This window comes from Empidonax traillii, unplaced genomic scaffold, assembly GCF_003031625.1.
Source record: "Empidonax traillii isolate 1590-97213 ecotype Southwest subspecies unplaced genomic scaffold, ASM303162v1 scaffold765:size308305, whole genome shotgun sequence".
Taxonomy (NCBI): domain Eukaryota; kingdom Metazoa; phylum Chordata; class Aves; order Passeriformes; family Tyrannidae; genus Empidonax; species Empidonax traillii.
The window spans coordinates 150199-175679 of record NW_020955958.1 but is presented as its reverse complement, the minus strand read 5'-3'; the positions used below and the strand labels follow the sequence as shown (position 1 = coordinate 175679).

Here is a 25481-nt window from a genome sequence, read left to right as displayed (position 1 = left end):
GGTTTTATGCTGCCCTCGTGCAGGCCTCTGGAGTATAATGAGCTTCTGCCATTGCCTGAAGTTGCCCACTAGCTGCACACTGTCTCTCTCCTGCTAGCAAAGGCACAGTATATGTATTCAGTGACTTTGGGTTTTTCTTCTTTGGTGGAACAAAATAGTAAAGCTGTTCTGGAGAACAAAATATGGGCTGCAATAATCCTCTGCTCATTCGATGCGTGTCTCTGCATGGCTGAAGGAGTAAAGCAGAAAACAGAATAACCTAGCAACTGATTTTATTTTCTGTCTTGCATCAATACCACTTAAGGCTGCAGGGTTAAAGATACGTGAACGCAGAAGAAAGATCCATCCTGAAAGAATGAACTACATAATTGCTGCCTGAAGACAAAAGACAACAATTAATTTTACTTCTAGAGCACAGTCCAAAGCTTTCTGTGAAGAATAAATGGGAGAAGTGTCCAAACCTACAGATGCATACCAACTCATACTGGGCCTTAATTCAGTTGTGTTTTTTTTACAGGCTGAAACTGGACACAGTTAACCAAAATAAAAATGTTTGGATTACTGCTCGTTTGGAAGTTTTACTCTAATGTGAAAATTAACAAACCAAGCAACAACTTGCATGAGCAATGTCATTGAAAATAATCACAGAATCAACTAGGTTGGAAAAGACCTCTGAGATCATCGAGTCCAATTTGACACACCACCACCTTGTCTACTCTACCATGGCACGAAGTGCCACACCCAGTCTCAAATACCTCCAAGGACAGTAACTCTACCACCTCCCTGGGCAGCCCATTTCAATGGACTTCTTCCTAATGTCTAATCTAACCTTTCCCTGGCAGAGCTGAAGACTGTGCCCTATTGTCCTACTGCTGGGTTGCCTGGGAGAGGATACCAACCCCCACCTGGCTACAGCTTCCTTTCAGGTAGTTGTAGAGAGTGATAAGATCTCCCCTGAGCCTCCTTTCTACAGGCTGGACAACCCCACTCCTTCAGCTGCTCCTCATAGGACTTGTGTTCCAGACCCTTCACCAGTCTCATTGCCCTTCTTTGGACATGCTCCAGCACCTCAGTATCTTTCTTCAACTGAGGGGCCCAGAATTGGACACGGTACTCAAGGTGCGGCCTCACCAGGGTCAAATACAGGGGCAGAATCACTTTCCTGGTCCTGCTGGCCATGCTATTCCTGATACATGCCAGGATGCCATTGACCTTCTTGGCCACCTGGGCACACTGCTGGCTCATGTTCAGCCTCCTATCAATGAACTCCCAGGTCCCTTTCTGCCTGGCCACTTGCCAAGCAGTCGGGAGTCAGTTGGCCCTGCTGAGCCCCATACAGTTGGATTCAGCCTGTCCAGGTCTCTCTGCAGAGCCCTCTTACTCTCTAGCAGATTGACACTACCCCCCAACTTGGTGTCATCTGCAAATCTGCTAATGGTAAACTCAATTCCCTCATCGAGATCATCAGTAAAGATATTAAATGGGACTGGGCCCAGCACTGATCCCTGGGGGACACCACTAGTGCCAGCTGCCAACTGGATGCAGCCCCGTTCCCCACCACTGTGTGGGCCCTGCCATCAGCCAGTCCTTAACCCAGCACTCATCCTTATTCAATTTTAAATGATATCACAAGAGCATGGAGATCTTGTCCTGATCAAAAGTTGAATAACTTTGTATAATAAGCTGTGATTGACAGAGCAGTGCTGACAAGAACAGTTGAATATGACAATTTACTTACAAAAAAGCCTTAGTGGATGGTAGATCAACAAGCAATAGGAGGTCAACACCTGAAACTGCTGGAAAACTGTACAGTGGTATCACTGTGGACTGATTTGGTTGGTATACTGTGCTGATAACTAGCTATTAAAAATGCAGAGTAACAGAGACTGGGGAGAGAGGGGAGACAGTGTTAAGCAGGTGTGGGATGCTGCATAAAAGCAGGGGGTGCATGGTGGAACTGAAATGTGTTACAGAGTCTGACAGTGGAGTGTTAGGTTCTCTCCAGGCTATTCTGTGCTGACTGACTGACACAGTAACTGGGACAGGTTGGTGTTAACTGTAACTACTGGAATGAATAAAGCTTTCCCCTGATAAAGCCTCTCCCTTCCAGTGGAGGATGCAGGTGTTTTGATAGCTTGGCATTTCAGGTTGTCATCCACTGACAAATACAATACTTCCTTCCTAAAGGCCCTGCCATGACCTGACAACCCCAGACACACCTTCAGGATGGAGAAACAACTGATGGGTCCCGTGTCTTGGCATGATCTAAGCAAAGACTCACACCAAGAGGCACAACAAAGCAAAATGCAAACCTTCTGCCCTAAATCCTCTCTTAAAAGACAGAGACACCTCTTATTCAAGAAACCATTGGAGAAAGCACCCACCTTCACAGGCTGTAGCAGAAGCAACACAAAAATCTGATAGATTCTGGTAATTTCTACACTGAGACTTTCTACATCTGGAGTCAAAGCAGAACACTAGCTTAAGCATTCAGGAAATAGGAGAGCAGAGGCAATCTGGTATTTGCCCTGAAAAACCAAATCACAGGCATGACTCATCATTTTATTTTGAAAAAAAAGAATTGTAAAGTGCATATTGCATAAACCTTAGTAGTCATCAGCAAAATTAAGTTTCAGAATAGAGTGCCTTCTGTGAAGGGCAACAGTCTTTGTCAGGACAAGTCTCCACATGACTTCTGCTAATAATTAAGACCAAGGCATGGAAAATAAATCTCTCAGCCCATCTAACACCACATAGTCCACCTCTCTAACAGCATGCACTCCATGCAGCTGCTCTGCCCCTCTTAGCTCCAGTCCTTCGCCCACCATCAGCAATGCTTACCAGGAATGCCCACCAGACACAATGCCATGACTGGCACAGAGAACTTCCCTACAGCTCTGCAGATGGAAAATGTCCATTTTTCTGAACTGAGGGAGGGTCAGTAGGAAGGACAAAAGTGTGAAACCCCCTAGTCTAGGATGGCAGCAGGCCTCCCATGTAAACAGCTTTCTGTAAATACTGTCATCAGTACTCCTAGTATCACAATCTTTCCATTGATTTCATTGACCCCTGAATCAAACCCCATGAGTCGGAGTACGCTCAGAACAAATTCACAGGGAAGGAATCCAGAAAGAAGAAAAAAAAAAAAATGCAAACACTGCATTATATACTATTTTGTAACTGAAACATCACATCCTGCTGAGGATGGCTGATGCTGCTGACAAAAAAAAAAAAAAAATAGCTACAAAACAGCTGGACATCTGCTGTGGGAAAGGCACACAGAGAAAAATGCACCATAATACTCCAAACAATGCTTGCACCTAAGTAAATTCGCCAAGCAGGAACAATCGGCATAGTTTCTTAGGTGGCCTTAACCTAGTAACATCTTCTGTTCTTCAAAAAACATTGCAAGACGCCTCTCCCAACACTAAAAATAATATTCTTCTTTAAATTTCACTGCTTTCTAATTTACTCCTACAAAGCAGCTCACTTTTCCTCTCCTGTTACCGCAAGCATTATCCCACTTTCCGAGAGGCGCTGAGAGCTGAAAGCTCCAGATTCACACAGACGCTATTAGAGCTCTGCAAGAGCCTGGACCACCATCGCTGCCGCGGGGACACGCTGCTCCAGCCCATGGGCGCAGAGCCCTTTCCTTATCCCGAGGCTCACAGCCCACACTCGCGGAGAGAGCAGCTCCGAGGCCTCGGGGAGACGCCGCATTAACCCCTCCCCAGGTCCTTGTCCCGGCGGCCGTAGGGCGGTGCCTGTCCCTTGGGGGCGGCTTCTGGGACGGGGCGGGCATGGTCCGGCCGTCATTAAATGGCTCGGCCGGCGACGCTTCCGAGCAGCGTTCCTGGAAGGAGCTATGGCGACCTGCGTGCAGCTCAACACCGGGGCCAAGATGCCCGTCATGGGGCTGGGCACATGGAAGGTAACGGGGATCTGGGCGGTGCCCCCGGGTCGCGCCGCGGTGCCTTTCTCTCAGCAGGGCTGGGTCTGCACCCGGTGCAGTCTCCTCCGGGGGGGTCCGGAGCGCTCTGGATTGTGTATGAAGCGGGGGCAGCTTGGCTCATTTCAGCTCGATGACCCGTCCCCACTGACACCCCGGGGCGGAGCGCAGCGCTGTCGGTGTTCCCGACAGCTCGGGATACCACTAAGGATACTTCGCTCCGGTCGTCCCCGAAGGCAGAGCCCCACGCTGCTTTTGAAGCTGTTTTCCCTAGCGTGCCCCCCGCCCTTGCCGTCCTGCTCCTGCCATGGGAGAGAGTTGACTCTTGGGTCTGCCCGGACTGGGAAAGTCGACTCCTTCCCTCACGTATTCCCCTCCTCCCGTCGCCCCCGCGGATGCGCGGATCCCATCCTCTCCCGTCCCGGCCAGGCTCCCGCGGCTGCGGTCTGCCGGGCCCCTCTCCCTGCTGCTCCCCAGCCCTTCCCGCAGCCAAGGCTTCCGTGCCGCTGCAGTGGGGCACTCGGCTTGCTTCGTTTGCTGCTTCAGTGCTGAGTAACTTCAATCCTGGGCGAGGTCACTAGGAATCCTCTGATAATATGATACGGCTTTAGAAGACAATTCATGCGTTTCAAGCAAGTTCTGACAAAGAGGTTTGCACTGCTGTTACAATGACTGCAAAATCAGTGACCTATACAATGCCTGAAAACAAACATTGCTAAATTTGTATGAACAAGATATATGCCAGCATTTCTTTGTGCACAGCTCTTACCCCTGTCAAGATATAGAAGAACATAGAAATGCACGTCTCTTCTGTCTCTGAAAGAAGCAGCTGATGTAACCTTCAAATTACATGTGAGATGTGCCCAGCAGGGGCTGGGCTAGAGCATGGTACAATACTCCATGGTGATGTGGATGACTAAGGTGTAGACTGCTGCCCTCCCCAGCTGGGCAGTTGTTGACTGTTTCTCTTGTTAGATACAGCACTGGGAAGTGAGGACTGCTAGGTGAAAGGCACTTCAGAGCTCCCTGGCACAAACCTTGTTCCCCTGGTCCTATTCTGGCAAGCTGTCCTGGTGTTGGGGGCTCTGCTCTACCTGGCTGTTGGGCTGAGTCTGCATGGGACTGGGGCAATATTTAAATGGCTGGAGGCTGGCTTCAAACCCATCAGCTTGCATTTGTAAGATGAATCTGGCTTTAAGAACATGGCATGGATGAACTCTACTTAAAACCCCACTGTATGTGTTTCTTTACCAAGTAACTAGGAAATGGTCTGTATGCTTTGATATGCGATCTTAACCTTTTGTTTTCAGTCTGCAGCTGGGCAAGTAAAAGCTGCAGTGATGGCTGCCATCGATGCCGGGTACCGCCACTTTGACTGCGCCTACGTGTACCAAAATGAGAGTGAAATTGGGGAAGGGATCCAGCAGAAAATCAAGGAAGGTGTTGTGAAACGAGAAGACCTCTTCATCGTCAGTAAGGTAAAGATATACTGACCTAGGATCCAAGGGAAGAGGGAAATTCAGAGCAGGGGGAAAGGCCGTGTGGTATAGCATGGAGTAATTCAGAGCATAGTTCAGGCCAATACTGATGAAAGCTGCTTTTTGTCACTGTATTTTGTATAGAGTTATTTAATATATGCTTCACATTCACCATTTTCATGGGATTGTTCAAAGTATGTGTTAAGCTTAAATGGTCTCAGAAAGTGGCCTTGGTTTTCCTTGCTTCTGATGGAAATTCTGTATTTGGCTCACCACTGAAACTATTAATTTAAAAAGAGCTCTTTAACCCATATCTGCCTGTAATAAGTGGCTTTTGCATATCTTGACTAATGGAACAGGATCGGTTTTTAGTTTACAACCCATTTTGATCACACATGCCACCGCAGCACATACTGCCCTTGATATCAGTGGCCGTTGCCCAGTCCTGCTTACAGAGCAAGCCCCATCTGAAAAGCAATAGGGTGGCCTAATTCCACACCACCTTCCAAAGGAAACAGGTTCTTGCTGGAACAGTACAGAAGGATTCCAAGATATTTAACCCAGGAGGTTACAGTGTGCCTTGTTTTTTGTCTCTAGCTGTGGTGCACGTTTCACGAGAAGCCTCTGGTGAAGGGAGCCTGCCAGAAGACTCTTGCCGACCTGAAACTGGATTACCTGGATCTCTACCTCATGCACTGGCCTACTGGGTTCAAGGTACAGCCACATCAATGCCCTTGGATTTTCCTCCTGGGAGAGCTGCTCAAAACTGCCAGTAGCACTTGCAGCACCAGAAAGAGCAGGTGTCTGGTGCGTACCAGCACTGTGCCGGTGCTGCCATTCAGCTTTACTCTGCCCACGTCAGCTGCGCTCCTGATCTCTGCCCCCAAGACTGCAGCTTGCACAGCGTCCTCTGCCCTTTTGATAACACAGAGGCAAACCTAGCACTAAGATCAGATGTCCCAGCTGCAAGCTTGAGTTGTGCTGCTTTACTTTCGGCTAAATCAACTTTCCCTGCTTTGTGGGAAGGAAGGCTGTACTTTGCTACCTGACAGAAATTCTTTCTTTTGCATGTTACAGAATCACAGAACAACAGACTGTTTCTGTCTTCCATTTCTTTCTTTAATCACTGAGTCCTTAATATAGTAGAGGTTGAGCTGACATTTGCTGTAGGAGTCTTAAAGTTCTTCCACAGACCTTGAATTTCAAAAGGTGAGATATTTTTGACATCCATGTCAGAAGTACATAAAGTACATCTTATAATTCATATACTTTAAAGGAGCTGATGTCTCAGTCTGTGTCTAGTCTTGGCATTTCCTTTCTGCTACTAAAAGACAGATTAAGGCCTTCATCCTATCTGTTGCTTTAGACTGTGTCAACTGTTTGTCATACTTTCGAAGCTGTCATGGTAGGTTTTATTTGAACAAAGACCTTAATACTCTGATATTTGCACAACACTAGATGTGGAGCAATATTGGGATTTTCTGATTTTCCAAGTGCCACTAATTTAAACTGAGGCTCCCCTCATGAGAGACCTGTGTGTTTACACAATACATTTTTCAGCAGAAGTGGCTCACCCTAAACCTGACTTAAATGTTTTGTGGGACCTTAACAGGTCCTTCAAAAAAACAGTTCTCTCTTAAAGGCATGACGGAGTACAGGAAGCTTGTTCCAATTTGTTCCACAAGTGGTGTGATTTGTTTATCTGTATGTGTTTTAGTGACTCACTACTTTACTTCATCCAGAAGATAGACCTGTCCCTCCTACTAGGAATGGTTGCTGGCAAAAGACCATAAACCTGCATGAATGATGTAGACAAATATTAGTATTTTCTGTACTAGTAGTTAAAGTTAATGTTGTCTTCAGTTGTCTTGCTATTAACTTCCCAATAATGAGTGTTTCAAGCATTTTCTCTCTCACTGACAGGCAGGAGAAGAGCTGTTCCCCACAGATGACAAAGGCATGTCTATACCCAGCAACGCCGATTTTCTAGATACATGGGAGGTAAGTTCAGTCACAGTGAGAGAAGCATGTTTTCTGTCACTGGCAGTCTTTTCAATGCTTTCATAACCTTCAGCAGTCACAAAGTTCTTATGTATTTATCAGACTGTATACAGTGTTGTTCTTTTAAAACATACATGCTTAGTGGAGCTGATAATCTTCAGCAGAGCTGCAGACCAGATTGCTTGACCATAACAGAAACAGAACTGTCTTTATCACCACCCTTAAACTGCTCAAATAAACTTTGCTGAAGTAAATTAGTTTGTGATTTTGTCCACAGCTGCAGTACAGCCCCCTGGTGCTCGCTCAACACATTATTGTTTATCATTATTTTCCAAGTGCAAGTGACTTAGTGTGAATTTCTGCCATCTCAAGAAGGAGCCTTTGGGTTTGGGTGAGATAGAAGACGTGGCACAAATACACCAGTGTGCACTCTCCCCCAAGAGACAAACTTTGCAACTCCAAATAGTTGTCTTTCCCTTCCCGTGAGGGCAAACAAAGACATACCAGGAATAGTGTCTTCAGGCCTTGTCTTGCATACTGGATGTTGACTTTGCTCCTCTTTGTATCAGGCCATGGAAGAGCTGGTGGACTGTGGCCTAGTAAAAGCCATTGGATTCTCCAACTTTAACCATGAGCAGATTGAAAGAATCTTGAACAAGCCAGGACTGAAGCACAAGCCTGCAAATGTCCAGGTAAGCTGCAAAGTGACTTCAGGTGACTAGTTCTTTCAGGGATTATGAAGATCTGATTACAGTTGCTTGAGGAAATGCAAGGGGGAGGAGAAAATAGACACAGCACAATAACACCCTCTGATTACTTCTAGGTATACATAAAGATATTGTAGATCTACTGTGTCCAGATAGGGAATGAAGTTGTAGTACACAAATTACAACAAGAACTTCTTAAAATACAGTACTTGTTCTGTTATTAGTGATGACCTATCTCTTACTAATAGCAGATAATTGTTCACACAACCCGTTTCCTCTCATGCAGGCATGCACAATTCACTGAGTTACCCAGTTAGAAAAGGATGGTCAGTTTTAACTGTTGTGCAGAAGCAGTGGCTTCCTGATACCTGCCCTGGAGATTTTTTTTATTTATATAAAATAAAAAATAAAGTGTGTATATATACACATATCAAAAAAATTACCTAGTTTTTGTCTGCACACAAAGCTACTCCCTTCTTCATCTCAGAATGTGCCTTCCTGGGGCCAAAGAACTCAAGGGTATTATGAAATGCTTTTTCTCCTGAGCAATAACCCAGAGATACAAGAAATCTCACTGTAAAGATAGGTGCTGCAGAAAACTAAGACTGAATAATACCTTTCGAAGTCAAACACATGAGGACAAATATCAACCTTTAAGAGCATTAGGAGATAATGCCTGGAGTGAGTTACAGCAGTTGTACTGCTATTAATCTTTATACCCTTCTGTTGGTAGATCGAATGTAATCCATACCTTACCCAGGAGAAGCTGGTAAACTACTGTCAATCCAAAGGGATTGCTGTGACAGCATACAGTCCCCTTGGCTCTCCTGACAGACCATGGTAAGATTGTTTTGCAAGGGAACTGGTATGGGTTATGTTTGAAGTACTGAGACACTAAGTATCTTTCCCCTGTGTAGGGCTAAGCCAGAGGATCCTTCCCTTCTGGATGACCCCAAGATCAAAGAGATTGCAGCCAAGCACAAGAAATCCACAGCACAGGTACACAGATTCCAGACAGTGGGTATCCGTTCCTGTAACACAGGACAGCTAATGTCAATGTAGAGGACAAGGTGGCACTTCCTTCCCTGTCACTTGTGGTGTTAGGTAGCAGTGCAGATCTGTTTACTGTGTGACCTGCAGTACAAGTGTCCTCTGACTGTCAACAAGAAACGTTTTCTTGAACCATCTTCAGATGCTGTAATGTTTCAGTCTTCATCTCAAATTCTTTTACAGAGAATGAAATCCTGATAGAGGCTTGGATGGGTAAGAAAAGACTTGTTTGTCCCTAAACTGAATAGGAAAGGTGGTCTTCCATGGAGGCCTCCACCACTTCCCTCTTTGCTCTCCAAGCAGTGCTGGACGGATTGCCTTGACAGGAATGACTTGAAATGCAGCTCTGCAGAAAAGGGTGTATCTTAGGGAATATGACTGTTGGAACAGGCTCTGCTTCCATCAGAGCAAGAACCATCCTCTTTCTGATTCTGTTCTTGCAGGTCCTCCTTCGCTTCCAGATCCAGAGAAATGTGATTGTGATTCCCAAGTCTGTCACACCACAGCGCATTGTGGAGAACTTCAAGGTGAGGGATTAGGAGTGAGTTGGGTGCTGCCCTTCAGGGACAGCGTGGCTTCTCCCTGCACAGCAAACAGAGATCCTTTCTCACTTGTAGGAATAGTTGTGCTTTTGGAAGAATTGGTAATGGGAAAGCTAGAAACTCATTTTCACTTAGGAAGCCTGCAAAGTGCCTTCAAGAGGGTTAGATGTTTTTTTTTTCCCTTCTGTAGTCCAGAGGGGGTTCAGAGAGAGCTATGTTATCTCTCTCTTCTTCTATACCGGAGAGAGATAACCCTAACAGAAGGAAGGTGAGAGAGAAACAGAAACTATATTAAAGGCCCTGGAGAAGGTGGGAACTTGCCTTTTTCTCCCTGGGGCCTGGTGCTTAAATAGCACTGTCAGGTATTTGTAAGTTTCTTCTGTTCTGGCCTTCTAAACAAATTTTTAAATTCTTTCCACTGCCTTGGCATTTCTGGGGATACCTGCATATCTTACTTCCCAGCTTCTCCTCTGACAAGAGAACGAGTTTTTGCCTGTCTACCTACACACTCTACTGAGGCTACATTTAAGGCTACAACTGAAAAGCAGGAATGAACCAAGTTTAGGTAATAGTATGCTGATAATTTTAGCAGTCACTTTACATGGTGTCTCCTGTTCTGCAGATGAATTGGCACATAGTGCTGGATTGGCACTTGAGTGCAGTAGCACACTACAAAAGGCTTTGCATTAAGAAAATAGTCCTGGTGTCCACGAACTGTGTTGCTCCATTGTTAATTGACTGAAACTGATCATTAGGGTTTCAAAATAGATAGACTGATAGATAGTCTTGTTGATGTTCCTTTGGATTAGGACAGAAAGATGCACAAGTGGCAGATGCAAGTGCTTTCCAAGTGTCCTGCAACAGCTGGCATGTATAATTGCAACTTCGGATTTTTTTTTTTAATTTTCTCTGCTAATGCACTCTTACTAATACAGAGAGATGCCTTTTTCTCTTCCATGAAACAGTAATTTCTTCTAACCAGCCCCCCTCCCTTTTAGACTTGTTCTTTAATTTTGTAGATTTTGCTTACATTCTCTGATTTGTTCAGAGAAATGATTTCCAGCTGTTTCTCTTGTTAGGTGTTTGACTTCAACCTGACTAAAGAGGAGATGGCAACTATTTTCAGCTTTAACAGAAACTGGAGAGTCTATACAATGAGCACGTAAGTGGTAGCATTTAGTATTTGTTTTTTTTCCAAACCTTAAATAATGAACACTATAATATACTACTACACAGAGGTTTTACATCTAAATATTGCCTTGAATGTCAAGAGCCTCAATGATGGAGTGATTTGGATGTTCCAAGTGTACAGGAAAACAAATCTGGGAAAAAAAAATCATTCTACAGTTATAAAGTTCAGATCCTGCCTTGGTCACTTCTCTAAGCACTACTAGAGCTTGATATACTGGAGAAAAATTATGGCTAAAATGAAGTCTTTTTTTCCCTTCAGGGCCAAAACTCACAAGGACTACCCATTCAATGCAGAATACTGAAGGTGGTTATATCTTGCCCTCCTTCAGAGCTTGGTTTGATATTCTTCCTATCGGTTTATCTAGCTTTCTTATTACATCTCTCCTCCTGCAGCAATGAAGTCACAGTATATATATTCAGTGATTATATTTTGTTTGTTCTCTTTGAAAGAAAGATACAGTAAAATTGTTCTAAAATAATAAAATGTGGGGTGTAATAATTTTCTTTCAAAATGAGGAATTATTAAGGAGGAAAAAAAGGAGAGACTTTGAACTACTCCTTCACATATATACTTTATCTTGCTTTATCTGGCTAAGGAGATAGTCAGCAGTTGTGAGCATTGGAATAAAATCTGAGAAATGTGAACTAAAGATTCACTTCCTCAGGATGAGTGAGATACCAGAAGTTTTATCACTCCAGAACTAACTGAGAAAAGGGTTTTTATTACCTTAAAAAAAATAATAATCCATAAACAGAAAACATATGCTCAGTGGGCAGTATTTTTCCTCAGGTTTTCTCCTGAATGTGTGGATTTTCCCTAGGACAGCACAGCCCCTCAGCACGTTCTCCAGCAGGCGCCAGAGGGCAGCCAGCCCTCAGTGACTCACCTTGTCCCCTCCCTGCCGGCCTCAGCCCTGGTGGTGCTGGAGACATTTCAGCTGTCACATGAAACCCCTGTATCTGCTGGCAAGAGAGGCTCAGCCCCTCAATGCAGAGCCCAGATGGCTAGCCTTCCCACTGGCCCTGCCAGCCTCCCTGGCAGGCGAACTTACCTGGCAGCATCTACTGCTGTGAGCCCAAGGTACCTAGCTCGGGGATGATGACCCATCTAGCTCCATCCATCTCCTCTGGCAGCTCTCTTCAGCCCAGTCCCCCGATCCCACTGCTGCCCTGGCCCCACAGCCCTCGGGCTGCAGATGGGGACCCCAAGCCCTCCCACAGCACTGCAGCATCAGGGGCTTGCGCCCCCTGCCCCCCCATAGTCCTATGCCCACCACTCCCTCTACCTCTCTCCCCGTGGCAGATCCCAGCCAACCCAGTGATAGCAGAGCTGAGCACCTGAGCTGCCCATACCACTCTACAGGCATGGATACCCACTGTGGAGCCTGTCTGGCACAGGGCACACACGTAGAGTAGTCTCAAGGAATTGATCCCCAAATCTCCTTTCCACCTGACACTCAAATTTAAGACATTAAAACAATCGAGGCTCCTTTTACAAAACCGGGTGAGATGAGGAGGTATTTGATTTTGTGGCTGTGTCACCTTTCTGTTTCCTACTACTGGGAATGTAAACAAATGCATAATCTTAGAAGTTGCACTTGGGTCTCAAGGGAAAACAAGCACCTTAGGACCTTCTTTCCAGAAGTTCCATTTTGAATTCATGAAAATGTAACCCAAAAACATTTGTTTTGCAGCTTCCTAAATGAAGCAACCCATAAACCCCTCAGCAAGCCCCAGGCTGAGGTGAGAGAGCTCTACTGAGATCAAATACATATTTTTATTGAACAATAAAGGTACAATGCTTACTATGATGCAGGGAGAGCCGGAGGTTTAGACCACTGTCTTTTCAGTGCATTACTTGTCCTGCATGAGTTACCCAGTGGCCATAGTTTCCTTGTTCAAGCATGAATCATCCAGCAGCTGCCATCCTCTCAGAAGTAAGCCTTTTCAGAATGGACCTCCTTCAAACAGTGCACCTGTGTCTCCAGGAGTGTTCCTAAGTCACAGCACTGTGGGACTAAGTTCCAGCATGAGACACGGTGTTTATACCAGTTTCAGTGGTAGCTGGAATTGCTTCTGGCTGGCACTGAGTAGTTCATGGTCTCCACTCAGGTCACCACTGCCTACACTCCTAGATCGATTTGAGTTCAGAGTAAAAAAAGAGGCTGAGGTCTTCTACAGTTAGGGCCAGCCAAGCCCCTCAGATCTGCCTCCTGGCATCCAGAGATTGAACTGGAGTCCCCCACAGAGCAATACAAATCTCCCGTTTAAAGACGCTCCTTCATTTCCCAGGGATTCAAGCTTGAAATCCACATGCTCTCACCTCCAGACCCTGGTTTAAGCTATGCCTGTATATGTTGGTACTTCCGAAGCTGCAGACCTTCACAGCTTTCTACGTCAGGAGTAGAGATTCATTGCATATTGCAACTCTGTCTCCTCCCTCCTTTGTGCCTTTTCTGCAGGCCACCAGGGTCTCTAGTAAAGACTACCTTCACAAGAACATACCCACTTCCATTATTTTGGGTCCTTTTCTCAGACTCCAAATACTGCTGGTCTCCAAAGACACAAATTGTGGTGAAATTACAGTAACTAAATGCAAGGTCAGAAAAACAAGCTGAAAACTCATGATACTACACATCCTGTTTCAGTGCAAAACCTCACACATGTATAAACCAAAAAAAACCAAACAAAACCAAACCAACAAAAAACAACAACAAAAACAAACAAACAAAAAAAACCAAAACCAAACAAACAAAAACCACCAAGTAGGCAACAAAATTCCTCCTCCCCTGCACAGTTCCTCATTGCCAGCTCAGTGTAAAGAAATAGTTGGCCTTGTTGTCAAGGACACAGAGCATAAGATTTAGCAGGCTGGCTGTCACACAGTGACATGTGCAATACTTCTTCCTCCCCCAAGGCCCTTGGAAGAGGTAAACAATGGAAAGTTGATTTCTTGCAGCAGTGAGGGGAAAGGCTCCCACTCACAAGAGCTAACAGCAAAAACAAAAGACTGAACTTCCACCTGAAGCCTCTTGTAAAAAGATGGAAGCATCTCCCTGACAAGAAACCGTCAGGGAAAACCAAACCTAAAGAGATAAGCACCAAGTTGTGTAACAGGTAAAAAAGACACATCTCATTCTGCCAGGGATGGCTGATGTGCTGATACTAAACAGGAAGAACATTAAAGAGGAAAACCAATTACTTGCCCCTCCTTAGTTAAATGAAGCAAAAAATATAAAGCTGCAGGGAGAGGCACCCAGAGCAAACACTCACACCTGAAAAAACTCTCTACATGTGAATAAGCAGCAAAGCCTCCCAGGCAAGTCTGTTTTTTTCCACTGCACTGTGACCTCTTTAGCAGAACAGTGTATGCTTGTCTGCAAAAAAGTCAAAGCCAGTTTCTGATGTGAGATCACTGGCCACTACTGTGAAAGATGGGCAAAAGGAAGAAGAGCGATATAGAAAATGGATTGAAGCCCTGAAAAAGTCAACTGAAGATTAAGATGCTGTTTTTACCCACAGAACATTTTTGGAGACACAGAACACCTTTAGACATGATGGACTCTACAGTTAGAGTTCTGGGTTACTGTTAAAACAGAATTTACTTATTACACCCCATAATTTTTGTAAAAAACTCCCTTAAACTGTTTACTTCTTTTTATCCTGATTTCTCATTGGTTGATTCCCTATATGGTTGTAACCCTTCCCTCTTTATCCATGTAAAGTTGTAACCCCTCCCATATTTTCTTAGTTTGGGCAAACTCCCTCCTTCCCTTTCCATATTTGTTATATCCACACCCATTGTTCTAGCAAATTCACTGCTTCCCTTATATAAAGGGGAGCCATCTTAATAAATTATTCACTCTTGCTTGACTTACGAGCTGTCTTGCGCCCCTAAGTGGAACTTTCCAGTATTCCTAGCCGGGCTGTAATACACACGTGATTACAATGATGCATTTTATTCTGAAATGTCCTCAGCACGTCCCTAAAGACAGAGGGACAATATGATCATTATGCCACTCATGAAAATAAGTCACTGTTCCTCATCTGCAACTTTCAAAGCACTTTAAAGTCTTCCAAAATTAAAGCTCTTCTTTATTAAGCTCTCTATATTGTAAATTACTCCTAAGCCACAGTTTGCACTGGAAGCTGCGTTTGTTCCACTTAGAGCAAAGAATAGGTTCTCCTGGCTTTTACAAGCCAGACACAGCGAGTTTTCTCCTGTCAGTTCACTGTATCGGCACACAGAGCCATAAGATGACGATAAGAGGGACCAGCCTAGGGCACCATCCCAGTGGCAGGGATACGCTGCTCCAGCAAAAGGGCTCGGCCCTTCCTTATCCTGAGGCGCATAACCCGCGAACAGCTCTTAGGGCGACAGTTCTATGCCATGTCTCCTTTATCACCCCCATCCCGGGGATGTAACTCCAAAGGCTCGAGGTGCTGCGGGAGGGCTCTCAGTCGGTGCGCCGGCACGACTGCGGAACGCTCCCTCCAACCCAGGGCCCCCAAACACAAACACAACCCAGGGCCCCCAAACACAACCCAGGGCCCCCAAACACAACCACTCCGAAGCCGCCACCGCCCACCCCCGGCGCTCCGGGTTCAGCTCCGGCCCCGCCCCAACAAGGCCGCGCCGGGGCGGGGCGGGCCCGGCCGGGCGCTCTTAAAGGCGCGGGGGTGGCAGGAGTGGTGTTTGCGCGGCCATGGCCACCTGCGTGCAGCTTAACACCGGGGCCAAGATGCCTATCCTGGGGCTGGGCACATGGAAGGTACCGGGGGTTGCCTTCGCCGGCGGCAGGAGGGCGATGGGGAGGAAAGGAGCGCGGCTGAGGCCGCCTCGACTCGGTGGGCGCTGTCGTGGTCGCGCAGCGCTGCCGGCGCCACTGACACCCCGGCCGGGCCGCCGCCAGTCTTCCCTGCTCTGCTTTATTCTAACGGGAGATTGCCTTGGATGGGGTGGCTTTCGTAATTTTACCTTGCTGTGAGAAAGGTCTTTAGTGATATGTTGATGAGAGGTTTTTTTGCCATCGCTTTTTTTTTTTCAGTCTCAGCCGGGGAAAGTAACAGCTGCAGTGATGGCTGCTATCGATGCTGGATACCGTCACTTTGACTGTGCCTATGTGTACCAAAATGAAAATGAAGTTGGGGAAGGGATCCAGCAAAAAATCAAAGAAGGTGTTGTGAAACGAGAGGACCTCTTTGTCGTAAGTAAGGTATGGATCTGGTGATGTAGGGTACTAGGAGACACCTTTTTTTTCCTAAGTAACCTCCGAGTTCTTTATTTTGCTGCTCTGGGATGTAGTATTCAGAACATCACTTAGGCCATTCCTGAGACAAGCTTCTTACTTTACTTCGTCTTGTTTGAAGAATTATGCAGAGTATGTGTCACAAATGTAGGTAATGCTTTCAACTTTCCCTGGCATGAAGTTATGCTGTCCTCTTTCACACAGTATCTGACCTTCTAGTAGGTGTTTTTTTAATTTAAGTCTTAATTAACAAAACAAGACTATTTCTGCTGCTTTATGCAGTGTGCTGCCACAGCACATATTGTCCAGTATCACAGGTCAGTCCTGCTCACAGAGCAAATGCCATTTGAAGAGCTGTAAGATCACCTTCTGAACAGGACAGGCACTCTCCTGAACAGTACAGAAGGGTTCTGAGAGATTTAACCAAGGAGGTTATAGCATTCCTTGGCATTTTGCTTCTAGCTGTGGTGCACGTTTCATGAGAAGCCTCTGGTGAAGGGAGCCTGCCAGAAGACTCTTGCTGCCCTAAAACTGGATTACCTGGATCTCTACCTCATCCACTGGCCCCTTGGTTTTAAGGTACAGTAACAACAGTGCTCTTTGCTTTGTCTTTTGCGATTGGTAGTTTAGAAGAGCTATATGGCTTTATAGCCTAGTGATTGCTCCAACTGGTACAGATCATCACGTGTCTGTTGTGTGCCAGCACTGCTCTGCTGCTCAGCTTTACTGTGGCCATATGAGTCAGGCTGTTGTTCCTTACCTTAGCAAGGTTTCTGCTTGCCTGGTATCTGCTGCCCTTTAGATCATGGAAGAGGTAGACCTTGAACTAGGGGTGGGGTTTCCCTGCTGCAAGCAGAAGTTATATCTCTGTCCTTTTGATTATTGCCTGTATTGCCTTCTATGGATCCAAAGTATACTCAACTGACAATGGTGTGGTTCCTTCTTTGTGCTATACTTTGCTGTCTGACAGAAGTTCTTTCTTCTGCATGCTACAGAGTCACGTAAGAGATTGTTTCTGTCTTTAATTGCTAAGTCTTTCAAGACAGTACAGATTGAACTCACCTTTGCTATAGAGGCCTTAGTGTTTCACAGACCTTGGATTTCAAAAGTTTGAACTTTTTAGTTCCTAACTCTTTTACTGACTACATGCAAAGGAACTTGTGTTGCAGTTTGAATATGTCCAAGGTTAGTTTTTCAGTTAGAACTTGATCAAAATCTTCTTTATGCTTCTTACTTCTGACATAACTGTTCTCCGTAGCATCTGTATTTTTAAAATTAGTTTTACATGGACAGAACTATCACAGTGAAAATGTTATGGCATAATAATGTATCAGTGGAAAATAACTGGGTTTGGATGAAGTTGATAACTTGGCGTGTAGTCCTAACTGGAACACAGGCTGCTCTAACATTCTCTATGCCAGCAACTTAAAACAGTGAGTCTCCCCATGAAAGAGACCTGTCAGCAGATCTAGTCCAGTATAAACTGAACATGTTCCAGGTTTTGAGTGGGTCTTGATTTTGCATTCCAGTAAAACTTCATTTATCCCAGATACAAATTGTGTATTTTTGTAAACTGGCTATAGTACGACTTTCTGTATTACAAGTGGAGACTTAAGTTTCATTATTTTGATTTTGATGAGCCACGGGACACAGTGTCCGCAAGAAGTACGTGTCCTTACTGGGCTGACTGCTAGCATAAAAAAAAAAAAGCCATAGTACTATGTAAAAACAAACAAAAAGACTGGAGACTGTAGATAGTGACTATCAGTATCTAATAAATTAATGTAATAATAGGTATTACTTGTCCTGCAGTACAAATTTGTAGTATATTCTTCAGCTAGTGTTAACCCAACCTCCCAATAAAGAGTGTTCCAAGCGTTTTTTCCCTCACTTACAGGCAGGAGAGGAGCTCTTCCCCACAGATGACAAAGGCATGGCTATCCCCAGCAACACAGATATTCTACAGACATGGGAGGTAAGTTTAGCCGCAGCATGAGAATAATGTCTTCTGGTCTTAGCAGTCTCTACCATGTTTTCATTACCTTCAGCAGTCCAAACTGTCTTTTGTATTTAGATCTGATTGTAAGGGCTTACTGGTACAATAGTGGTTTGTTGACTATAATTTCATTACTTTCAACTTCTAACTTGCTGTGAATATCTCCAATCTCAAAGAATGAATCTTTTGAGCATTGGTGGCAGGGGAGACAAGGCATGAGTACAGAAGTGATTTTTTCAGGTGATTTTTTTTTTCCTTGAACTTGAACTCTGAAAATCTAAACACTTATTTCAGGCTTCTCATGAAGGAAACAAAACCATATCAGGAAGAATGTGTTCTTTAGGCCCTGCCTTGTGTGCTAGATGCTGATTTTGTTTCTTTCTGTTAGGCAATGGAAGAGCTGGTGGATGCTGGTCTGGTAAAAGCCATTGGAATTTCCAACTTCAACCATGAGCAGATTGAAAGAATCTTGAACAAGCCAGGGCTGAAGTATAAGCCTGCAAATAACCAGGTAAGCTGCAAAATGACAGCAAGGAAATGTTTGGGTGGTGGTGTTTTTTGTTGTATGGTGGTTTCTTGGTTTTTTTTTAAAGAATAACTAACATCTTGTTTTGAAATAAGGTTATAGTATGAGAGAATGGAGTATACAAAGAATATTGTTTCAATCCCACCCTCCCAACTGCTTCTGGATGTACAAGGTGCTGGCTTTTTGTGGATTTTCTGTACTGCTGCCTGGAAATCTGACAATGAGCAGCTCCAGAATTGCTTTCTGTAGATGTTGAAGCAGGGGGAACTCAGATGAGGTCTAAAAACTTCCTTGACTCAGAGTAAAATCTGGTGTGTATATATGGAGAATTGGGGGACCTCTACATAATTCATCTGTGGGGAGGCCAGTTCCTGTTGCTGATGACTGAGGGAATTGATCAAGAACATGCTTTATAGACTGCTCACAGACTTAATGAGGGTTAGGAGGAAGGAGAAAATGGAGTTGCACGGTAGGCCACAGAGTAGAAATGTCCAGGTACATAAACAACACTTGAATAAAATCATAGGAAAATTCAGACAGTAGGAGAGCTTGGGAGATAATCTGCTCTAATTCACAGCTCAGAGGAGCATCAGCTGTGAGATCAGACCAGGTTGTCCAGAGCTTTATCCATCTTGAAAAACTGCAAGGATAGAGACTGCACAGCTTCCCTAGGAAGTGTGCTCGGCTGCATGAGCCTGTGCCTTGGTTGTATGGTGGAGGGAGGGAGTTTTCCTATATCCAGTATCAACCTCTCATTTCAGCTTGTGTCTCATGCCTTCCTCCATGCAGCACTGAAGAGCTTGGCTTGTTTTTGGATGACCTTCTTTTAGGAACTGAAAGCTGCCACTGTGAGGCCCAAAGCCTTCCCCTCTCCAGGCAGAACAAGCCCAGCTCATTCAGCCTTTCCCAGGACGGCAGGTTGTCCAGCTCTTAGCCATCCTGGTACTCCTCTGCTTAGGAGGCTTTTATTTCCCAGATGCACAGCTTTGAGCTATTCCTTCCCAGGTGCAGATCTTCATGCACAGCCTTAATGAATTTTTTAAGGGTTTTGTTTTTGTGTTCTTCCTGCCTGAATGGGTCCCTCTGAAATGGCATCCCTGCCCTAGTGCGTACTGACTGGTCATTCCCCAGTTTGGTATTGCCTTCAAGTTTGACATGATTGTAGCATGGCACAGATTGGTAAAGAGGACAGGTCCCAGGATAGACTCCTGTGAGGTCTACCTAGTCTTGACCTTGATTACTATGATGTTTGAAGGACTGCAGTCCCAGTTATTGATACCTGATTGCTAGAGCTGGGTAATTTATTGTGGCAGCTTGAACATGTGTACTGAAAAGGGGGATTAACACCTTTTTTTAGGAAGCTTAATAGCGTTCTCTGGAAGTCTATTCAACATAAAAGTGAAACGTTCTGATGAGCAAAAGGAATAATTCTCTAACATATCTTTTCATTATCAGTCCCAATGTACTTTTAGGAAACTTACTGTAAGTTTTATGATCCCTTTCAACATTTGCCACAGTTCACTGCCCCATCACTGTAATAGTAATAATAATCTTTGTCTCTCTCAAGTCATTGATCTTGGATCTCTCCCACTTGTAAATGTTCTCAAGCTCTGATTACTGTAAGTTTAGCCCAGAGCAAGAAGTCTTTGGTCCGTGTCCTTCATGATTTATTGCTTCTGAAAAAAATGCTTGCAAGACTGAAAGCTTGTCTGTTATTAACGCCTAGCAATTAGCCTAATAGTGATAGTGTTTCCTGAAAACACTTTCTCTGTGCAGATACTTCACATGTAATCTACTGTCTTCATGTCATTCCCATTCTTAATTTCAATGCAATCAGGATGTGTGTTGGTTTCATTTGTAGTGAGAAATTAATTTGACAAGGTAGTAATTACGTTACAATGTTCCTAGTACTTTATTCAGAAAGGAAAGCTGACTCTTAAGTACTTATTGTCACACAGTGTGGATTACAATATCTTTAAGATGCTTCTTCAAATGGACACTGTAGGCTTTTCATTCTGATTCAAATGTAATACTAGCTCAGAAGTTTTTCAGTGTGAGTGCCAGTAGGGATGACTTTGCCTTACTTATGTCATATAAATTCTGCCTATTAAATACTCTTGAGTAGCTGTCTTTCTGGAGCTGTTGAAGCCAAATAAACCTGTCCCATAAACTGAGCTACATGTTCTGTTTAATATTCCAGTGTGTCTCAGAAGGGAAATGGGCATGCAGGCTTCTGATAACAGCAAGCAGCTAGAACCACAAATAAAGTGCTTGAGGCTGTAAACTGATCCTGTGTTTTGCACTCTCTTGTTTCACCTGCCAGCAGCACAAGTTTCTAGAGACTTCCCTCAGAGTGCAGCTGCAGGAGTCTTGAATGGCAGTGTCATCAAAACGGTTCTGGATGTTATCTGCTGAAAGAAAAGTGGTACTCCCTGGTGTGAAACTATCATGAAAGTCCCTCTATGCAAACTATTGAATATTCGTGTTCATTCACTGCCTCCTGACACATGAATAATTTTTGTTCCATACTGCATATCTGTGCATTTGCTTGTCAGAATACAGATTCACTGTTAAGGAGTCTGTATTATGTTATGTAGTTATTCTTATCTAAATTAATGTAAAGTACCCACACGTTTATAAAAAGTCTGTAATGGACAATGGGCTGAAGGTCTAAAATCTGTAGCAGGTAGCCTTTCTCACCACTTGCAGACCGGAGTTGTTCAGTGGTGATTATTGACACAAAGCAAATAAAACCAAATTAAACAATACTAGTATTGAAGTTAATATGGTAGCTGTAAAAGAAATATTATGGCATATTTAATTAAGGGTGAAAAGAGGACTTTATATTTCTTGGTATGTGATCCTGTTGCTATGATTTTATGGTGTGTGCATTTTACTGAATTGTCTCATTGAAGCAATTATGTAGCTGATCATCCCATACGTTGGAGATGATCTGCATCAGCAAATAAGGAGTTTTTCTACAGTCCTTGAACCCTTTATTGTAAGGAGGGCTACAAAGAGTAGAAAAGGGGTGGTGGCATACAGAAAACAAAGGCTGCATAATACTGTTTAGAGACTCTAAGGTAAAACAAAAACTAGCCTTTGATTAAAAACTAATCCCTGAAACATGTTAAAGCAGTTAAGTCACTGTCAATCTCTACACCTCTATGTTTCCAGGTTGAATGTCATCCATACCTTACCCAGGAGAAGCTGATTAAGTACTGCCAATCCAAAGGGATTTCTGTGACAGCATACAGTCCCCTTGGCTCTCCTGACAGACCATGGTAAGACTGCTTTGGAAGGAAGCTAGTGTGGATTATGCTTGAAGCACTGAGACTACGTGTGCATCATTAATTGTTCGTTCAGATACAGATCTATGCTAGGTTGTATCTGTGAAGATTTCTTGCCATTCATCTTCTTTCCATTGTGTAGGGCTAAGCCAGAGGATCCTTCCCTTCTGGATGACCCCAAGATCAAAGAGATTGCAGCCAAGCACAACAAAACCCCAGCACAGGTGGGTAGGTGCCAGAGTACCAGCATAAACAACAGTTAATGACAATGTAAAGGACAGGGCAGTTCTTTCTTCCCTGTCCACCTGTGGTGTTAAGTAGCAATGCAGGTATGTTTACAATGAGGCCTTCAATGCACGCTTGCAAAGGCACTCTGACCATCACAAGAAAGATGTTGTTGACCCATCTTCAGTTGTTGCTATGCTTCAGCCTTTCCATCTCAAGTCCTGTTGCAGAGAAGTGAATACTTGAATAGCCTACTGAAAGTCTTGGTGGGAAGGAAAGGAACTGAGTATTGCTAAACTGCATTGCAGAGGAGAAAGGAGACCTATGTGGGGCTCCACCACTTCTCTATTTGCACTTCAGAAGGTGGAGCTTAGAATTCAAATATGACTTGAAATGCAGCTCCAAGTAATGGGTTAATTCTGCTGAATTGTACTGTTTTACACCAACGAACTGCTGGAACAGGTTCTGTTTGCCTAGGACAAGAACCATCCTCTGACGCAGTGATATGCCTGTTGCAGGTTCTCATTCGGTTCCACATCCAGAGAAATGTGATTGTGATTCCCAAGTCTGTCACACCACAGCGCATTGTGGAGAACTTCAAGGTGAGGAATTAGGAATGAGCTGGGTGCTGCCCTTCAGGGACAGCATAACTTCTCCTTGCAGAGCAGAGACCCTTTCTCACCCTTCCCAAGTGATGCTTTAACAAGAGGACTGGGCTTTTTCTCTTCATATGTTTACCTGCTCTCTACTGAGGGCTGAATTTAAGGTTAGATTTGGAGAGCAGGGGTGAAAAAAGCTTTTGGAAACACTATCCTAGTGATCCAAGCAGTCACATTACATGATGCTTTTTGTTCTATGTCATGTGAATGAATCATCTGACACCTTGTTTGGGGACCGAATAGAGTAGCACACCACAAAAGACCTCTGTAGAGCAAGCATTGTTAAGAAAATGGTTTATGGATACCAGGACTACGCTGCTGCTTTTGATTCAGTGATCTTGGACTGAAACCAGTTAGGATTTTGCTTCCAAACACTTAGTTGCATACAATGGAATATTAAAGTCTTGCAGCTGTTTCTTTGGAATAGGACAGAAGGATGCATCCTCCTTCACAGATGGAGGATGGAGGCATTGTGCAACATTTCAGTGCTCTTCAAACTTCTTAAAATAACAGGTGCATGTAACTGCAACTTGAGATTTTTTTTTTTTTTTTTAATTCCTGCCTCTCCCTGCCCACCTCCCTCCCGAGGGGTCTCAAATCCAGAGAGCTGTCTCTTTCCTTTCTCTTCATGAAACAGTCACTTCTTCTAACAAGCACTCTACACTGTAGACTTTTTCTTTAATTTTATGATTTTTTTTGTTATGTTTGTTTGTTCTGTTTTGGTTTTTTTTCCTTACAAGCACCGATTTATCAAAGAGGTAATTTTCAGCTTTTTCCATTATTAGGTGTTTGACTTTGAATTGACTAAAGAGGAGATGGCAACTATTCTCAGCTTTAATAGAAACTGGAGAGCCTGTGAAATGACCATGTAAGTAACAACTTAAAGAAAAGAAACTGTCAAGTTATCACATAGTTCAGTATATGAAGTTATAAATACTAGGCTTAATTGAAATTCACAGTATGCAAACTCAGTTTCCAAAGAGGTCATCCTCAAAAATAACTTTCCAGAGTAAGATTTTTCAATATTCATTTTATGAACCAAAACATGGTGAGCATAGACCAAAGCTTATTTTTGGTTTAGTCTCCAAGAAACTTTTCCTGTTGCAATTCTGGCTACTAAGCTTCTTATTCATATTGGAGAAATGATGATGATGCAAGCTTAAATTCTTGGCTAACTTTGCTTGTGGTATTTTGTCTCTCTGCCGTGGCCCCCAAGTATATTATAAAACCTGTATGTTCCTCAGGAGTTGAGAGAAAGTGGATGAACACTCAAAAAGCAACAGGAGGATTTACAACTTGAAAGCCTAAAGCCAGATAGGAAATCTTTATTGGAAGGATGCAAAAAAGGTCCTCTGTCAGTAAATAGCAAAATCTCAAATTAGTTGTCTACAAAGCACCTAGGTCACATCACCTGAGGTGCTTGGAGCCCCAAACTACAGAAGGCTCTGTAAATCTTTTGTTTGCAAACACAGTGTCACCAAGAAAAACAGAGAAACTGACTCTGCTTTTATAGAGTTCGTCTCCTCCCATGATGGCTTTTTGAAGTGGTTACAGCTGCATATAATGTCTTTCAGACATGAGATAATCTGTACTTTTTGATTTCCTCCAGGTGCAAAAATCACAAGGGCTACCCTTTCAATGCAGAATACTGAAGATGGTTTCCTGCCTTTCTCCAAGTTCAGATATGCTTCTTCTGTTGCCTATGAGTTGTCTATTTAGCTTTTTCACTTCATCAGACACCCTTCCACACCCCCATTTTTTTTCCTTTTTTTTTTTATTTCCCCACAAGGCTGCAGTATATGTACTCTCTGACTTTGTGCTGTTTTCTTTTTGGAAGAAGGAAATGCCAAAATGGTTCTTAAGAGCACTGTGTGGACTAGTAGATTGTTTTTGCCAAACAGCACGTCTGGAATTGGTAGGCAGAGAATATTGAGCAAGCTTGAAAAAGCAGTCACTTTTATTTTGGAGTAGTGTGAATTGGAGCTAGTGCCTGTTGTTTTCTGGAAGGACCAGGATATTGGCAGATGTTACATAATGAAGTCTGCTTTTTTTCTGATTTTGGTTTTGTTTCTTTGTAACACTCCATACTTTTTTCTCTAGATGGGAGTACAAGTTGATTTCTAAGTACAGCAGTTTCTACGTGGGTAACTCTTCGAAAAGTGTATAGGTCCTGGTTTCTTGGTGATATAAATGCTGGTTTTGCTTATAATAAAATAGTTTCATTACTGTGTGTAATGAGATGGTTATTTCAGCAATGCTCAAATGATAGTAATGCTGGAGTAGCTGAATTATATCAGCTGTCTCTAGAGATTACATAAAAGCAAGGAAAATTATCCCTCAGGAAATCGTCTGGTGTTAGTGTTAACTTCTTGTGTATAACAGCTGTCTGCTGTTACATGTAGAATACCTGAGTGTGATGAACGTGTGACCAATGAGTCTGTTTGAGCATCTCTTTAAATAGAGCTGGTTTGGTATGTCTGACAACTAATACACTGTTTAATTCGGTTTCTATTTTACTGAAGTGATAGTATACTTTGGCTAGTAGAAAACTTAGTCCATTGAAGACTTGAAGCCTGTGCAGCAACCTATGGAATTGTTTTAATAAGCAGTAGAAACCT

At 43.8% G+C, this 25481-nt stretch overlaps 3 protein-coding genes across 5 annotated transcripts in view; all 3 read left to right on the top strand.

Moving 5' to 3' along the window:
* LOC114066473 (aldose reductase-like) overlaps positions 1–529 on the top strand; it is a 6842-nt gene extending 6313 nt beyond the window's left edge. The window contains exon 11 of the mRNA XM_027901190.1: positions 24–529. The gene's annotated coding sequence lies outside the window, so the exon portion shown is untranslated. The remainder of the gene's footprint in view (positions 1–23) is intronic.
* A 3282-nt stretch (positions 530–3811) lies between these two features.
* Positions 3812–11372, top strand: LOC114066471 (aldose reductase-like). Of its 3 annotated transcripts, XM_027901186.1 has the most exons (10): positions 3812–3931; positions 5260–5427; positions 6025–6141; positions 7351–7428; positions 7998–8120; positions 8869–8975; positions 9053–9134; positions 9629–9712; positions 10807–10889; positions 11178–11372. In XM_027901186.1, the coding sequence occupies exons 1-10, from the start codon at positions 3866–3868 to the stop codon at positions 11218–11220; spliced, it is 951 nt and encodes a 316-aa protein (XP_027756987.1). In that variant the 5' UTR covers positions 3812–3865; the 3' UTR covers positions 11221–11372. The 3 variants fall into 3 exon arrangements, with proteins under 3 accessions (XP_027756987.1, XP_027756988.1, XP_027756989.1); XM_027901187.1 differs by lacking the exons at positions 10807–10889; positions 11178–11372 and adding an exon at positions 10190–10794; XM_027901188.1 differs by lacking the exons at positions 3812–3931; positions 5260–5427; positions 6025–6141 and adding an exon at positions 6534–6636.
* A 4193-nt stretch (positions 11373–15565) lies between these two features.
* Positions 15566–25098, top strand: LOC114066469 (aldose reductase-like). The gene is made up of 10 exons (XM_027901184.1): positions 15566–15690; positions 15967–16134; positions 16630–16746; positions 18065–18142; positions 18552–18674; positions 21867–21973; positions 22122–22203; positions 22723–22806; positions 23649–23731; positions 24473–25098. Exons 1-10 carry the CDS (start codon positions 15625–15627, stop codon positions 24513–24515), a joined length of 951 nt encoding a protein of 316 aa, XP_027756985.1. The 5' UTR covers positions 15566–15624; the 3' UTR covers positions 24516–25098.
* The last annotated feature ends 383 nt before the right edge of the window (positions 25099–25481 follow it).

Bases quoted from the DNA above. Each gene is read 5' to 3' on its own strand.
- LOC114066471 (XM_027901186.1), top strand. From the start codon at position 3,866: ATGGCGACCTGCGTGCAGCTCAACACCGGGGCCAAGATGCCCGTCATG. The intron at 3,932-5,259 runs GTAACGGGGATC...TTTTGTTTTCAG, and splicing joins TGGGGCTGGGCACATGGAAG to TCTGCAGCTGGGCAAGTAAA. The intron at 5,428-6,024 runs GTAAAGATATAC...TTTTGTCTCTAG, and splicing joins ACCTCTTCATCGTCAGTAAG to CTGTGGTGCACGTTTCACGA.
- LOC114066469 (XM_027901184.1), top strand. From the start codon at position 15,625: ATGGCCACCTGCGTGCAGCTTAACACCGGGGCCAAGATGCCTATCCTG. The intron at 18,675-21,866 runs GTAAGCTGCAAA...CTATGTTTCCAG, and splicing joins ATAAGCCTGCAAATAACCAG to GTTGAATGTCATCCATACCT. The intron at 22,204-22,722 runs GTGGGTAGGTGC...TGCCTGTTGCAG, and splicing joins ACAACAAAACCCCAGCACAG to GTTCTCATTCGGTTCCACAT.